The 15177-nt window shown below is 37.9% G+C and overlaps 1 protein-coding gene across 4 annotated transcripts in view; it reads right to left on the bottom strand.

Annotated features, from left to right (window-relative positions):
* The window catches only part of CEP135 (centrosomal protein 135), a 38087-nt gene that overhangs the window by 1150 nt on the left and 21760 nt on the right, over nucleotides 1–15177 (bottom strand). For 3 of the 4 annotated variants that reach the window (XM_061472943.1, XM_061472933.1, XM_061472962.1), the window contains 7 exons: nucleotides 14898–15066; nucleotides 9250–9360; nucleotides 7263–7448; nucleotides 6124–6333; nucleotides 4945–5147; nucleotides 1980–2084; nucleotides 1426–1572 (listed from right to left, as the gene is read on the bottom strand). In XM_061472943.1, the coding sequence (XP_061328927.1) occupies nucleotides 1426–1572; nucleotides 1980–2084; nucleotides 4945–5147; nucleotides 6124–6333; nucleotides 7263–7448; nucleotides 9250–9360; nucleotides 14898–15066 (1131 nt within the window). Of the gene's footprint in view, nucleotides 1–1425; nucleotides 1573–1979; nucleotides 2085–2308; nucleotides 3157–4944; nucleotides 5148–6123; nucleotides 6334–7262; nucleotides 7449–9249; nucleotides 9361–14897; nucleotides 15067–15177 lie in introns of those variants that run through there. The other variant, XM_061472952.1, reaches the window with a different exon arrangement.

Genomic DNA, 15177 nt, shown 5'->3' with positions numbered 1-15177 from the left:
GCTCTTGGGACTCATTGTAAAGCAAGGAAGACTAAAGACAATTCTCTCCTGATGATGTTCATTCTCAAAAATGTATTATCTATCATTATCTCAATCAAAATGGTGATTTGCAATGTAATAGGGTTTGCCTAATGGCTCACCAGCACAGCAAAAAAAAAATCCAAACCCTGCTGTTTTATCCCCACTATCAATACCTCATTTGCTACAGTTCCCATTTTAGCTTTGTCCAAAAAAATCACAGGAAGAAAACTGTTCACAATGTGGATCATGTCACACTGACCTCAGTTCTCAGGAAGCATGTGTTTTTGATAAGATTGCGAACAAGCCATATGTATTTACCAACAAAAAGTCTTATTGGTTTGGAATTCTGTTTCTTAGATTTTAGTAGTTAGATAGTTAGATTCATGAGCTGTTATAGAATCATAGAATAGTTAGGATTGCAAAGGACCTTAAGATCATCCAGTGCCAAGCCTGCTGCCATGGGCAGGGAGGGACAACTCACACTAGACCATGTCGCCCACAGCTCTGTCCAACCTGGCCTTGAACACTGCCAGGGATGGAGCATTTGTCACTTCTTTGGGCAACTCATTCCAGTGCCTCACCACCCTCACAGTAAATAACTTCTTCCTTATATGTATTTTTATAATACACTATACAGCTGTTATAGAACACGTATTTCCTAAGACAATCACTGTTTATCTCTCCCTGTCCACTCTTTTTCTGCAATTTATTATGCAGTATAGGACAAACATAATATGATGTCAATAATCAGGCCTATAGCCCATAACTGACATCATCTAAAACAACAATGATCTCTAAAACTAAAAGCATGTCAGTGAAAATGAACAGGTGAGAGGTTGATTTTGATTTCTTTTTTATGGACTCTAGTGACCATGAGCATTCAAGCACTAACAATGAAAAATGGAATAATTATTTTTATGCACTTCTTTTGGAGAAAGTTTAGTCTAATGTGTAGGGTTCAATGCATTTTAATTAGACTCACTCTTACGGAATGTCCTTCCTTCATTGCTGTACTTCAGAAAATTTCATGGCATTTCTCTTAATATGAACCATTAATTGTTTGGAAATAAATATTAAAAATAATAATAATAAATAAAAATAATAACAATAATTGGCAATAAATATTTGGATATAATTAATGGTAGTAATAATCAGGTCATATATATGTGGAAGCTGTAGCTGGGGTGCAAGACCATTAACAGAAATGTCAATCCATTACATTATATGGTCTTTGGAGAGCACTTTGCATCTATTGTTTCCAATCAATATTTTATAGTAAGACAGTCAACCATAGAACTTAGTGTGTAAGGTGGAAGAATTTAATATTATTTTAGAAGTACTATTTAGAAACAGTTTAAACCTAACTCTTAAACTGAAACAATCCGGTGAAATCAAATTGCTTACTTTTCAGATGCTGCTTTCTCAGATGTCCTTACACTGGAACGTTCTGGAGAATGTGAGGGAGACCTTAATGTTGAACTGAGAGGAGGTGAAGCACGTAAGGACGATGTAGAGAGCCCATGGCGACGCATTTCCTGAACTGCACGCTCTCTACCAACAGACAGCAATTTCAGTTACATTACACTTCAATACTGCAGGATGTTAAAGGAGGGAAACATAACTTTTCCCCCCATATTCTCACTCGATGATTTTCACGTACTTTGCAAAGCACCTTGCTTTCTCATAATGCTGTTCAACTTTCTTCTTATTTTTGTAAGAAGGGATTTTTTTTTTGGATGCAATAGTGAACTCACAAAATTTATGAGGGAATTCAGAAACTGTATAAGGTTTTTTCTCTTTTAATTAAGCAGGTTTTGAGATGAGAATATTAGCTTTTGAATGACAACAGGAACACGATTTTTCATAATAGCCCCTTTCTCACTATTGACAAAAAGCAACAGTTTTTAAAGTGAGAAAGAAGGAACAAGTTGCCTCACTGAAAAAAAATAGCATCTTACCGTTCAAATCGTTCAGTTGTCAGTTGCCTTTTTAAAGTATCACAGTCAGTCTGCAGCTGTGCAACTTTACTTCGAAGTATGGGAACCTCTCTATTACAGCTGTTTCTAAAAAGAGATCATGAGAAGCAACAAAGTTTTCTTTGAACACAGTTGGCTAGGAGGTTAGAGGAATTAAAGCAAGATAGAATATAGATAGATTCAATGTATTGCTTCACACAGACCAAATGAAAGACAAATCAGAGGCAGTAAGAACATGTGAATGCAACAATGTTTCTGGAAGAACCTAAGGTGAGAAGTCAGAAGCCAGCAAACCAATGATGTAGCTTTACTACAATACATTGTGTTTTTTTTCAGGAAAAGGTAAACACAAACATTTATAAAACCAGAAAAAACAATTCAATCATTAATTTATTGATTTACTATCCTCTGTTGCAATGTGAGAAGGTCTTTACATGTACACTTAAGAAATAGAAGTACAAAACAGTAACTATAAGCTAAAAATACGAACAGCAGATACGGCTTTAGTAAAAATTGTACCAAGTAGGCTGTACCTATCTGGCCATCAGACCAGCAAAACCCAGAGTCTTAAAGCTTCTCAACTGCACCCGTAGTGTCTGTGCCTAAGTGTTTCAACTGTGAGAATTGAACCAAAAAGTACCCTCGAAAATCTTAAGTAACATAATTAAATAGACTTATTAGCAAATCTTCAGCTTGGATGACTTAACACTTGGTTGCAAAACACCATTAATTACATTATAAAGCAAGGGAAAAAAAAATCATTGAATGTAAAATAAGTTGTCTAAACCAGAATCTAGACAGTTTTGTTATTCCATAGTCTTCAAAGCCAACATGAGAGTGAGTGCTCAGAGCCACTTCTGGAGGAGCAAAGATGCACTAGTTTATTGTTATACCATTGGACTTGAATTCTGAAAAAGAGTTCCAGATCTAGCTCAGTCACAGACTTCCTGTCTGGCACCCGCTGGTCTCTGACTCCAGGAAGATGCAAACTACTCAAGGAATTTGATCCAAAAAGAACCGCAGAATATGTTTTCCTGTGTTCCCTACTCATCAGTAAAATTCCTAGAATGGTATCTTGATCCAGTACGTTGAGAACTGATGCAGTAGACAAGAGGTCTCGATGATATCTTATTCTAAGTCCTTCAGAGACAGGCATATGCTTTCAGGATGAAGGTAAGAATTCGGGGCCAATATCATTATTGTAAAATAAAGAAAGAAAGCAAAGACTTTTGTGAGTTCTGAGGTTATTCCATGTCAATGATATTTAAACAAAATTTAGATAATGAAGTAAATAATTCAAAAATGTACATGAATTTCATAATACACAAATATACCCCCCTTAACTTCACTGCTCCAAACAGACTAGTCTTTCTTCTAAGAGAGTGTTAAAAATTATTTCTACTCTCAGCAGATGTGCAGGATGAGAAGCTGCAGTTAGCTCTAAGGGAAAACACTGGCCACATTTAGTGTAGGTGTCAGATTCAGTTCCGTTTATATTTCAAAGGAACAAGAAATGATACAGGCCTTTTTCCTTAACAGTTAATATTAACAGCAGCAAAAGTACTTTTGCCTTTTTAAAGCACCGTGACTTCACTGTGTCATTCTTCCTTTAATCAAAGTAAGGACAACAGGCAACTTCAGTAGGTAAGCAATTCACATTTACCATGTATTTAAACTACTTGGTGTGTTTTTTGTGAGCAGTACATATTAAAATTCTACTTTCAACTTGCTTTGAGGTCATAGAATCATAGAATAGGGTTGGAAAGGACCTTAAGATCATCCAGCTCCAATCCCCCTGCCATGGGCAGGGACACCCCACACCAAACCATGCCGCCCAAGGCTCCATCCAACCTGGCTCCTAACACCGCCAGGGATGGAGCACCCAGAACTTCTCTGGGCAACCCACTCCAGTGCCTCACCACCCCCACAGCAAAGAACTTCCTCCCCATATGCAATCCAAACTTCTTCTGTTTAAGCTCCAATCCACTACACACACACACACACGCACACACACCCTATCACTACAGTCCCCAGTGAAGAGATGGAACTCAATGAAGAGATGTTTGATGAATCCACATTGTTCTAAAGGAATCAGGACTTCAGGATAGTTTCCAATAAAAAAAAACATAAACCATAGCTCAAGACTAAGAAAATTTGTGTTCTTTTAATAGTTAAATTCTTCAAAGCAAATAAAAATATGGCATTTTGCTTAAAAAGCAGTTGAATTAGTTTGCTTCCCCAAGCTAAGAAGAAAATCAACCTGTGAGAGAGGTAGAATATATATTTATATGTTGAGAATTGATACACTCTGATGCAGAAGTTAAATACCCAAATCATACTGCAATGCATACATACACTTACAAACGTACTCAATAGTTAAAAAAAAAATAAATCACAAACTATCATGGGTTGGCTGGTTCTGTGGTGGAAATAACATCTGCAACAGATCAGCTACCTTGCCATTTGGTAACTATGTCCTCTAAGAGGATCAGAAGGACAGGATTTTAGTGACTGCACTGAAAATACAGCAGAGTTATACCAGACAAGTGAACTTCAGGAAAAGTATCACACCTCCTGTGTCTGACTGATGTAAGAAAGAGTTATGACAGAGAAAGTGAAGCAAACTTTCTGGAGTCAGACAGGGGACAAATCCAGAAAGAAACCAAGTGCCTATTCTCAAGACTGTGAAAACTCAGTACAAGTAGGTACAAGCATTAAGTTTAATGCTTATATTAAACTGCTGTCCACCAGAGTGCTGATTAATGAAGGAGATATGAAAGAGCTGTAAAGAAACTTTAAGATGCCATGAAAGTCCAGAAGGCATTGCTGCAAAAATCTGTTCAGCCTTACTGAAAATCAAGAATTTGACTATATGAGTAAGTGTCATCAGACAGAAAAAGTTTCTTTGTAAACTACGTAACACAAACATACACTTGTTAAAACTTACAGTTTGCTCTCGGCGAGTGTTAGCTTGTCTTTCAATAACTGAATTTCGGAATCTTTCTCATGGGATGTTAAATGGTTCTTAAATTCTTTGTCTCTACTAGTAGCCAGCAATGCTTCAAGATTCTGAACTATAAGTCTCTCACTGGATAACTGCTTTTTCAGCAACTCTACTTCTGATTTTATATCTTCTAATTCACCTAGAACCTAGGGCACAAATTTTATGCATTACTAATACACTGGTTTACAACACACAGTTCTCTTTCATGAACAGTTGATACAAAACCTAAAATACTTGTAAGTTTCATAAAAATTAACAGGAAACTGAGCTCACAAAACAAACTAAAGCCTACAATTATTTAAAACTATACTTAGTTTAAAACTATTCAAGCTTTGCATCTGTCAAATATTCTACTAGGAGCTGGATTACTGAGTCCTGGGAATGCTTACCTAAGTACCCATAACACTAATTGACTTCTAACAGCAGTAGGCTTTTGCACAAGTACAAAACCAGTATTTACTATACTTCATTCTCTGTGACTAGGTTAGCTCACAAGTAGCTTCTTGGCTTTTGCTGAAAATGTAAGTAATGCTCGTTTTCCTCACCATACCTATGAATAGAAACAAATTCTACAGGGATGAGAACTACTGTTCTCAACATCTTGAATAGTATAGTAACAAGAAACCTGACCAAGTCACTAAGTAAAGACATAACAACCAGCTGTAAAGAAAAAGTTCAGAAACTATGGATGTTTAGAACAGTTTAAACCATTTCAAAATATTTGATAAACTTCAGCTCAGTCTAAATTTCAATCTAATTGAAAAAATTCATTAAGGAAAAATCTTTAATATCTATATAAGAAGTGCAATACCAACTTTTTAAAGTTCAAAATTTGAGTAAATTAAAACAGTACATAAAACCAAATAAATATAATTTGTCTCTGTGGTATGGCAGTTTTTGTTGCCACATTTTGTAACGATCATGAAAGAAACTCTTTGCTTACATAACCCACAGATACAGATCTGTATACTGCAAAATTTTTAATTTACATATAAATGCAAAACTAGTGATGTAAATTAACCTACCTTTCTCTCAGAAGCAAATCATTGCTTTCTCCAAAAAACATTAAAGACAAAGGAAAATATTTTATCATAGCAAATTAAATTTGCCTTTGCTGCTTACCCTTTCATAATCCATGCTTTTGGTTGTCAGCTGTCGAGATAAAAGTTCTTTGTTAGCCTCAAGTTTCACGCAGAGTTCCCTCACAGAAGCCAGGTCCGCCAACACAGAAGACTTATCCTGATTTTCACGTTTAACATCCTCTTCCAATTTGGACATTTTTTTTGTAATGGAGGAGATCTGAGATTCATATGCTTGATGTGCAAAGATATGCTAAACAAAGAAAAATACACATACCCCTTCAGTGTTAAATGTTGAGTAAACAGTTCTCTGCTGGATAACAGGTTTGTTAGGTTTTTTTAACACCTTCTTTTCCCTTCAAAATTAGCTTTTCCTATAAAATTAACTTTATATTACATTTCTTTCCTCTCATCTCCCTAAATCACAGCTAAGAACAGCTAATAAAGCATCACTGCAATTTGTAATCACCATCTTAAAGAATTATACAAGTACTATATATAAGTGGAATGGGGCTGGATTCCAGCTTCAGAAGAAAATTAAAAGCTTAAACCCCTCAAAATACAATCAATTTTTTACTCAGCTTTTGGGCTAATTAAAAGCATGAGACAAAACATGGTTAATCCACAACTATTATACCCTACCTTGATCTTCATAAAGTTGTTGCTTCTAAAAGTTAAACATTGTTATTTTCTATGCTATTGGTCTAAGTTTCAGCATTAAGCCATCCTGATTGTGGCTCTGGACTACTATGACCAGATTTTTAACTTTAGTCCAGCCACCAATGCTTCAAATAATTCATTCAAAGCTTCAAGGAAATCTAAGAACCAAGCTTACAAAATACCCATAAAGTTAGCTGACAAAATACTGATAAAGCTATATGCAAATATTTTTAAGCAACTAAACAAAAGGTTCTTATAGAGACAGTAACGTAACACCATTGATCACCCAACAAAAGAGATCTAAAAGTATTAAAATACACAGTGTGATTCTAATTTTGGGAAAACAGGGAAAGGAGAAAGAAAAAACATCTAACCAAAATCAGTTACTGTTTCTACATTTGAAACATTCATGTATATGAATTATTTTCCACTAAAGCGTTAAAAATAGTATGTTGATTTTATTACAGCGCACTTGAATGTATCCCACTTTCCTTGACAGAATTTCATTGCACAAGTTATTACCCCTTGAATCTCTTTTTCCAGAAGCTCTACTTTCTCTTGGAGATGTCTCCGATCTGTATCTATAGAAAGGAGTTCAAGTCGTATTGAGGTGCTTTCTCCTTCAGCTTGATGAGCCTTCATTTCCCAGTCTTCTGCTTGTGCATGGACCATTCGGAACTTCTCTAACAATTCTTCATTTTCTTTTTCCTAGATGAAACAATAAATCATTCTGTAATGATCAACATGCCTTCAAGTTGCTTGATCTTACCAAATGCCTACTCCCTACAATATCTTCCTATTTTCCCCAGAAGAAAGTAGATTTTTCTCCATTTTCTTAATCCCACTATCTGGCAGCTACCAAAGGGCATCATTCCTTTTGCTAGTCCAAATAGTAAATAAATATAATGACAACATTCAGTTTTCTTAAATGGAAGTATTTACATTTAGTGGTTGTTAATGAATTTCAAAGTTCCCATGGGAGGGGTTATTTTGGTTTTCGCAGCATTGTCAAGGGTCACGTTACTGAGATGTACTAATCCTAGTGCTGTCCTTTCCAATAAATTCCAGCAGGAGTCAATTTTAAGCAATTTTACTTACTGCATGTGCTCTTACAAATATTTATATTACAGGAGTGCCTAGAAGACTGATAACCTATTTGGGCACATACACCTAAGCAGTCTATCATAAAAGTACAAAACTGCAAGCTTTAGTGCTTATTAGCTATGCAGTGATCAAACAAATGTTGCTTCTGAATTTTCATTTGGCCCAAATACAAGTGCGTATTATAAGGCAGTGTTTAGTTTTCTGCTTTATTTAGCTCCATTCCTTTCTTCCCCTGTTCATGTAAGGCACAATGGGATAAGCATGTTGCTAGTATGAGTCAAATTTATCTGATGAAGAAGGCTATTCATTTAGAAATTTCTTCCGTGTTTCCTGCATAACTTGGAAGGTGCAGATGAACAAGGCAGTGCATTAGGAAACAGAAACACATAATTAAGCAACAGAACACTGTGCAGAAAAGTAAATTCCCCACCTCACATTTGGATGTTGCCTGTGGAGACACTAGACAAATCCCTGAAACCAACCTTTCCTAATTGGCCACTGGCTATATATTCTACAGTTTTTTAGTACCTGACTTAAATAACTGGTTTCTCATTTGCCAAAGATGGGGCCACATCTGTAGCTGAAGTGCTTTGGACGTATGATATATTATCAAATTCTTAATAATTCAACTTCAAGTGTTCTAATTTGAGAGTCCTAAGCTAACATACTACTGACCTTCATTTTTTCTCTATACTTCATTTTCTACTTGTAAAAAGTGGATGACTTTGCATGCATTCACCTAGACATGCAACGCAAAGTCATATCAAAAATCATTCTTTCCTATTCAAAATCACATAATGGATTTTCCAGTTCATGTTGTCTTGACATAAATTCCATTTGTTTTAAATGATTTTAAGTTTTAATTCACACACTTTTGAATCCAAGTATCAGGATAAAATACAGTTTAAAAGAGCACTGTTTTGGTAGTACAGCTAAAACTCTTATCATTCAGAGAAAATATTCCAATGTGCTATTCCTACACTTTCCTGCAAAGCTACATATAAAATTTCTCTTTTTTAAAAAGTATAAAATATTAAAAAAAAAATTTAAGCTGCTTGCTGACTATACTCATGAAATAATACCAGATATTTTACTGGTTGCCTTCTCAAAAAGCAAAACAATGTTCAAATATGATTTGTCATTCTCCAGTGCTATAGCCAACTGAAACATAGTCAACAAAATTGTGATGTGCAGTATTTATCAGTGCTTCAGATCTAAGGAGGTTTTATATTAATCCAACAGTAGCTTGAAACAGTGCAGAGGAAAAAATGCAAAAAACAACAAAAAAAAAGAAATGGGACAGGGAGAACAGGACCCAAACTATACATTTCTTGATTTGTTTTCTAATGATACCATAAACCCAATGGATTTATTGAAAACAGTAATGACTGCCTACAGATTATACCTTTGAAGCCATCAAGGTCTCGAACCTAGAAACTTCTGTTATGTAATTATGAACCCTGGTTTTCATTTCTTCTTTTTCACGTACTGCATCTTCAAGCTCCGTACTGATAGCCTAAAGAGATTACATAAAGGCAAAACAGTGCATTAGAGTGAATTAATCACTATATATTACTGTACCAGGCTAAATCAATGTAATTGCATATACCCAGATTTTACTGTATTCTTTTAAGTAATTTAGTCAAAGCCCGTTGGGATTTGTAGGGTTCAGAATATTCCATACTACCTTAGATACAACAAAGAGTTTTCGAGGCAAGAATAATCACAGAAAATAATGAATGTCACACCAGTTCATAAAATCTGCAACTTTCCTGATGACATACGTTACCGATCTTTGGAAAATTCAACATACAAAAGTTGAGGAGCTGGGATTTTTCTAGCCTTAGGCTTCATTATCCCCGAGTGAAGGAAAGTTTTGTGTCATTAGAAAGTCAACTTTATAAAAACCAGAACATTTATTTTAAAATAGAATTCAAAGATAACTAAATGGATTATTAAGATCATATTTGGACATCCAAAAGGCACCTTGGAATAAGTTTGAGATGTTGGAATTGCTAATTCTGGCTCTCTCAGGTTCAGGTCTCACCTTTCCCTGAGTCCTCTAGCCTAGAGAGTCAAAAAAGCATGCATCTTCTTCTATTCCCACTACCAAATGTGGCGGGAAATGGATGATATTGTCTTATTTCTTTCCCTTCTTTTTTTTGTGGTATATTAATATTCATTAATGGCACCCTTTTTATTGTGTGACTTGTTTAGCATATGCTGAAATCAGTTTGCTTGTCTCTGTGGTAGCCTTCCCCAGCACACCGAGAAAGCTTTAGTCATCATATTATGGTAATATCACAGAATCACTGAATGGTTTGGATTGGAAGGGATCTTACAGATCTAGTTCCAACCTCTCTGCCATGGGCAGGGACACCTTCCACTAGGCCAGGTTGCTCAAAGCCCTGTCCAATGTGGCCTTGAACTCTGCCATGGATGAGGCATCTACAACTTCTTTGGGCAACCTGTTCCAGTGCTTCAGCACCCTCACAATGAAGATTTTTTTTTCCTAATATCTAATCTAAATCTACAATCTTGATACCTATTAATGGAAAATCTAGCTCTAATAATACACTCACATATTTATGTATTGCACAGTAGGTTTTGCAAGAACAATTCAGGGCACTACCTCAGTTAAAACATCTTGCTATATTGTACTTTCTAGCTTCAGATGCAGCCAGCTTGACTGAGGGGAATTGAAATAAATGGTTTAGCTAATAAGGTTCTCATTATTTTCAGTGTTAAGATTTAGTGAATTCAAACATATATTTGTATCTCAGCATCAAAACCATACAAGGCATTTGAGTCTCCTGATGAGCTGCAACATCTGTATTGATGTAACTGAATATAAGTTGAAACAAAATTCTGAGCTAAGTCTTTAAATCACATTCACATATTCTCTATGTTCTTTCTAATGTTTAGCTCAATAAAAAATGCTACTTACCCTATAAGACACTGGACATTTATGTTATATACATATAAGAGCAGATTTTGGCTTCTTCAGGAACCTGCTTAGTAAGGTTCCATGGGATACAGCCCTAGAGGGCAGGGGGGCCTAAGACTGTTGGTTGATATTCAATGATCATCTGCTACAAGCTCAGGAGTGTTGCGTCCCAACTAGAAGGAAGTGCAGCAGGAGGGCCAGGAGACCTCCTTGGATGGATAAGGAGCTGCTGAGGAAAATTCAAATGAAAAAAAGAGGCTTATAAAAGGTGGAAGCAAGGACAGCTGGCCTGGGAAGAATACAAAGATGTTGTCCAGGAAGTTAGGGATCAGGTTAGGAAAGCTAAGGCCCAGTTAGAACTAAACTTCACTAGGGATGTGAAAGGTAAGAGGAATGGATTCTGTAATTACACTGCAAATAAAAGACAGACTAGGGACAACGTGGGCCCTCTCCAGAAGCTATCAGGAGAGCTGGCTACTCTGGATTTGGAGAAGGCTGAGGTTAATGACTTCTTTGCCTCAGTCTTCACTGGCAAATGCTCTGACCAAACCACCCAAGTCTCGGAAGGCAGAAGCAGGGATTGTGAGAATGAAGACCTTGCGCCCACTGTAGGAGAGGATCTGGTTTGAGACCATCTTAAAAACCTTAACATGCACAAGTCCATGGGACCTGATGAAATCCATCCGGGAGTCCTGAAGGAGCTGGTGAATGAAGTTGCTAAGCCACTGTCCATCGTATTTGAGAAATCATGGCAGTCAGGTGAAGTTCCCGATGACTGGAAAAAGGGAAATATAACCCCCATTTTCAAGAAGGGGAAAATGGAAGACCCAGGGAATTACAGACCAGTCAGTCTCACCTCTGTGCCTGGCAAAATCTTGGAGCACATTCCCCTGGAAGGCATGCTAAGGCACATGAAAAACAACAAGGTGCTTGGTGACAGCCAGCACGGCTTCACTAAGGGGAAATCCTGCCTGACCAATTTGGTGGCCTTCTATGATGGGGCCACAGAACTGATGGACAGGGGTAGAGCAGCTGATATCGTCTACCTGGACTTGTGCAAAGCATTTGACACTGTCCCACATGACATCCTTGTCTCTAAATTGGAGAGACATCAATTTGATAGGCGGACCACTCGGTGGATAAAGAACTGGCTGGATGGCCGCACGCAAAGAGTTGTGGTCAATGGCTCAATGTCCGGCTGGAGACCAGTAACGAGTGGTGTCCCTCAGGGATCGGTGCTGGGACCAGTCTTGTTTAACATCTTTGTCGCTGACATGGACAGTGGGATTGAGTGCACCCTCAGCAAGTTCGCCGATGACACCAAGCTGTGTGGTTTGGTTGATACACTGGAGGGAAGGAATGCCATCCAGAGGGACCCTGACACGCTTGTGAGGTGGGCTGATGCCAACCTCATGAAGTTTAACCCTGCCAAGTGCAAGGTCCTACACCTGGGTTGGAGCAATCCCAGGCACAGCTACAGGTTGGGCAGGGAAGAGATTCAGAGCAGCCCTGCAGAGGACTTGGGGTTGTTGGTTAATGAAAAAATTAACATGAGCCGGCTTCAGTGTGCACTTGCAGCCCAGAAAGCCAACCGTATCCTGGGCTGCATCAAAAGGAGAGTGACCAGCAGGTTGAAGGAGGTGATCCTGCCCCTCTACTCTGCTCTCCTGAGACCTCACCTGGAATACTGTGTGCAGTTCTGGTGTCCTCTACATAAAAAGGACATGGAACTGTTGGAACAAGTCCAGAGGAGGGCCATAAGGATGATCAGGGGACTGGAGCACCTCCCGTGTGAAGATAGGTTGAGAAAGTTGGGGCTGTTCAGCCTGGAGAAGAGAAGGCTGCGTGGAGACCTCATAGCAGCCTTCCAGTATCTGAAGGGGGGCTACAGGGATGCTGGGGAGGGACTCTTCATTGGGAACTGTAGTGACAGAACAAGGGGTAACGGGTTAAAACTTAAACAGGGGAAGTTTAGAATGGATATGAGGAGGAAGCTCTTTACTGTAAGGGTGGTGAGGCACTGGAATGGGTTGCCCAAGGAAGCTGTGAATGCTCCATCCCTGGCGGTGTTCAAGGCCAGGTTGGACAGAGCCTTGGGTGACATGGTGGTTATTGTGAGGTGTCCCTGCCCATGGCAGGGGGGTTGGAACTTTATGATCTTAAGGTCCTTTCCAACCCTAACTATTCTATGATTCTATATATTGTCCACACACACATTCTATTGCACAAGGACATCCATATCATGCACTTGGAGCTGCGAAGCTTTTGGTCTGCCGTATCCAGCTGGTGCACTAAACCAATTCATTATTCCTCAAACTATGCGAGGGATTAACAAGACTGAATGCACTTCATGCTCTCCAAGCCATGGACTCCAGACTTGGAGAATTCCAAGGAAGAAGAGATGGTGCAATGATGATTTTGAACATTGCAAATGGGCTATACAAGTCTCTTAAGCTCTTTAAAGAACGTGCTTTTACATACCAGTAGTTCGTTTAACTTGCAGACCCCTGGAGAACATCTCAAGATGAAGATCCCGCAAGAAGAATAATGATGACAGTCAAACAGTTTAATTCACTGAACCTCTCAACCCTCTCTGTCTTGCAAATTTTTTATTTAAACTACACCATCAACTTGAGATAGCTCACCTTTCAATAAAATTTCAATAATACCCTATGGAAACATGTAATTCCTCAAGGAGTTAAAGAGTTTATTTCAGCTTTGATTCTGTAAGTGATATAAGTTTAAGTTGTGCCTTCACAGCATGCACTTTACAAGGGAATGTATTTAGCCATCAGTAGCTGAGAGGGATAGTACACCTCCCAAATGGAAAGCTAACCATGAATGCACATGATCCAACTCAGAGTCCACTGGGCAGTCACAAGCCCCTTCCCACCTGCCCTCTGACCTAAAGCTACTGCCTGGCTAGCTGTTAGCAAGGAAGTACATTATGACTCTAATGAAAGATGAAATCATATAAAACTAATGCAAATAAAAAAAAAAAATAAAAAAACCTCTGCAAGTAGTCAAAAAAAGTACCTGAACAGAATCTCCACAAAAGGCAAAATCCCCACATACACAAAGCTGCATTATACAGCTAAAGTCTGTAAGATGCCACCTCACCGTGACACCTACCTTACCAATGCAAAGACAATCCAGTAAGAACATTTCTCCAGGGAAATAGATGGCACCTTTGAATTCACCATCTAAAAACCCCACACAAACTTGACACAATGGAAAGGGTACCCCTCCTATTCTCATCGACTGTGCATCCTTATCCATTCCTGAAATCAGTAAACAAATTCAGACTATTCAGGACTATCATACCTTAGAAGTAAGTTTTCTTCAGTCCCTCTGCCTTGTATCTTTGTAAGCCCTCTTATACTTTTCTTATATTAAAGCAAAGTTCCTGCAGAGCAGCACACATGAATGGCAACTAAGCTTGCCAGAACTGGAAATTAAAAATCTGCCAATATCACTTCAAAGCCAACATTACTAAGGCTCACAGAACACAAACATTAAACCTACATTCCAAAACATACAATTTCAAAATGTGGCATACCTCACTCAGTATATCCAATGCTTCATGGAAACTAAATGGGTGAAACTAATGTATCACTATGCCCCAGAATAAATTCAGATGTGCTAGCAATCTCCTCCCTCTCACTTCAACCTTACTAATAACCTGATACCTGCTTTTGTGGTTTCTTGCTCCTTCTCAATAATCCCTGATCCACAGATAAAACCCAATTTTTAACAATTAAATACCAGCTACTGATATAACCAATTTCATTATAGCATAAATGTAATTTCATTATGGAATAAACAATTATGTCCTAGACTTAATTAGATTTCTTTTTTAATCTGGGGAAGGGTGACTAAACTGAAAGCTTGTCTGTTTCTCCCTCACTGTACTGACTAAGCTGAAGTATCTAAAGTAATTGCTTTTACATGTTCTGCCCAGTCATTTTTAATATCCCAGTGTTCAAGAAATACGACTAATTAAGTATACCAAATCAAAATTGAGGATACAGCAGTTTTGATGCACCCCTATACATAAGCATGCAATAAATAGTTTAGTACTTCAGCATTATGTACTGCCTTCATACCTGGTTTTCTCTGGCCATTGTAGCTAGGTCATCTTGCAGTCGTCTGTTTTCTTTCAGAGCCATTTCCTTTACTCTTCCTATCTCTGCAAGCTCTACGTGGGACGTATCAAGCTGGCGATGTAAGCTAGATATCTCACGGTCTCTGCTGCTCAGCATGTCCTTTATCTGGCTATCAAGTGAAAATCTTATTTAAGTTGTCCCTTCTTATATTATACCACATACTGCTGAAAATGATCAGATGTGGATTTTGGATATGCAAAAGCCTTTTTTATTTTTTTAA

Source organism: Pezoporus flaviventris, unplaced genomic scaffold, assembly GCF_033815535.1.
Source record: "Pezoporus flaviventris isolate CSIRO_AGI_PZ_B2104156 unplaced genomic scaffold, CSIRO_AGI_Pfla_v1 ptg000002l, whole genome shotgun sequence".
NCBI lineage: Eukaryota > Metazoa > Chordata > Aves > Psittaciformes > Psittacidae > Pezoporus > Pezoporus flaviventris.
Note: the sequence above shows the minus strand (reverse complement) of the source record. Positions and strands in the feature narration are given on the sequence as shown.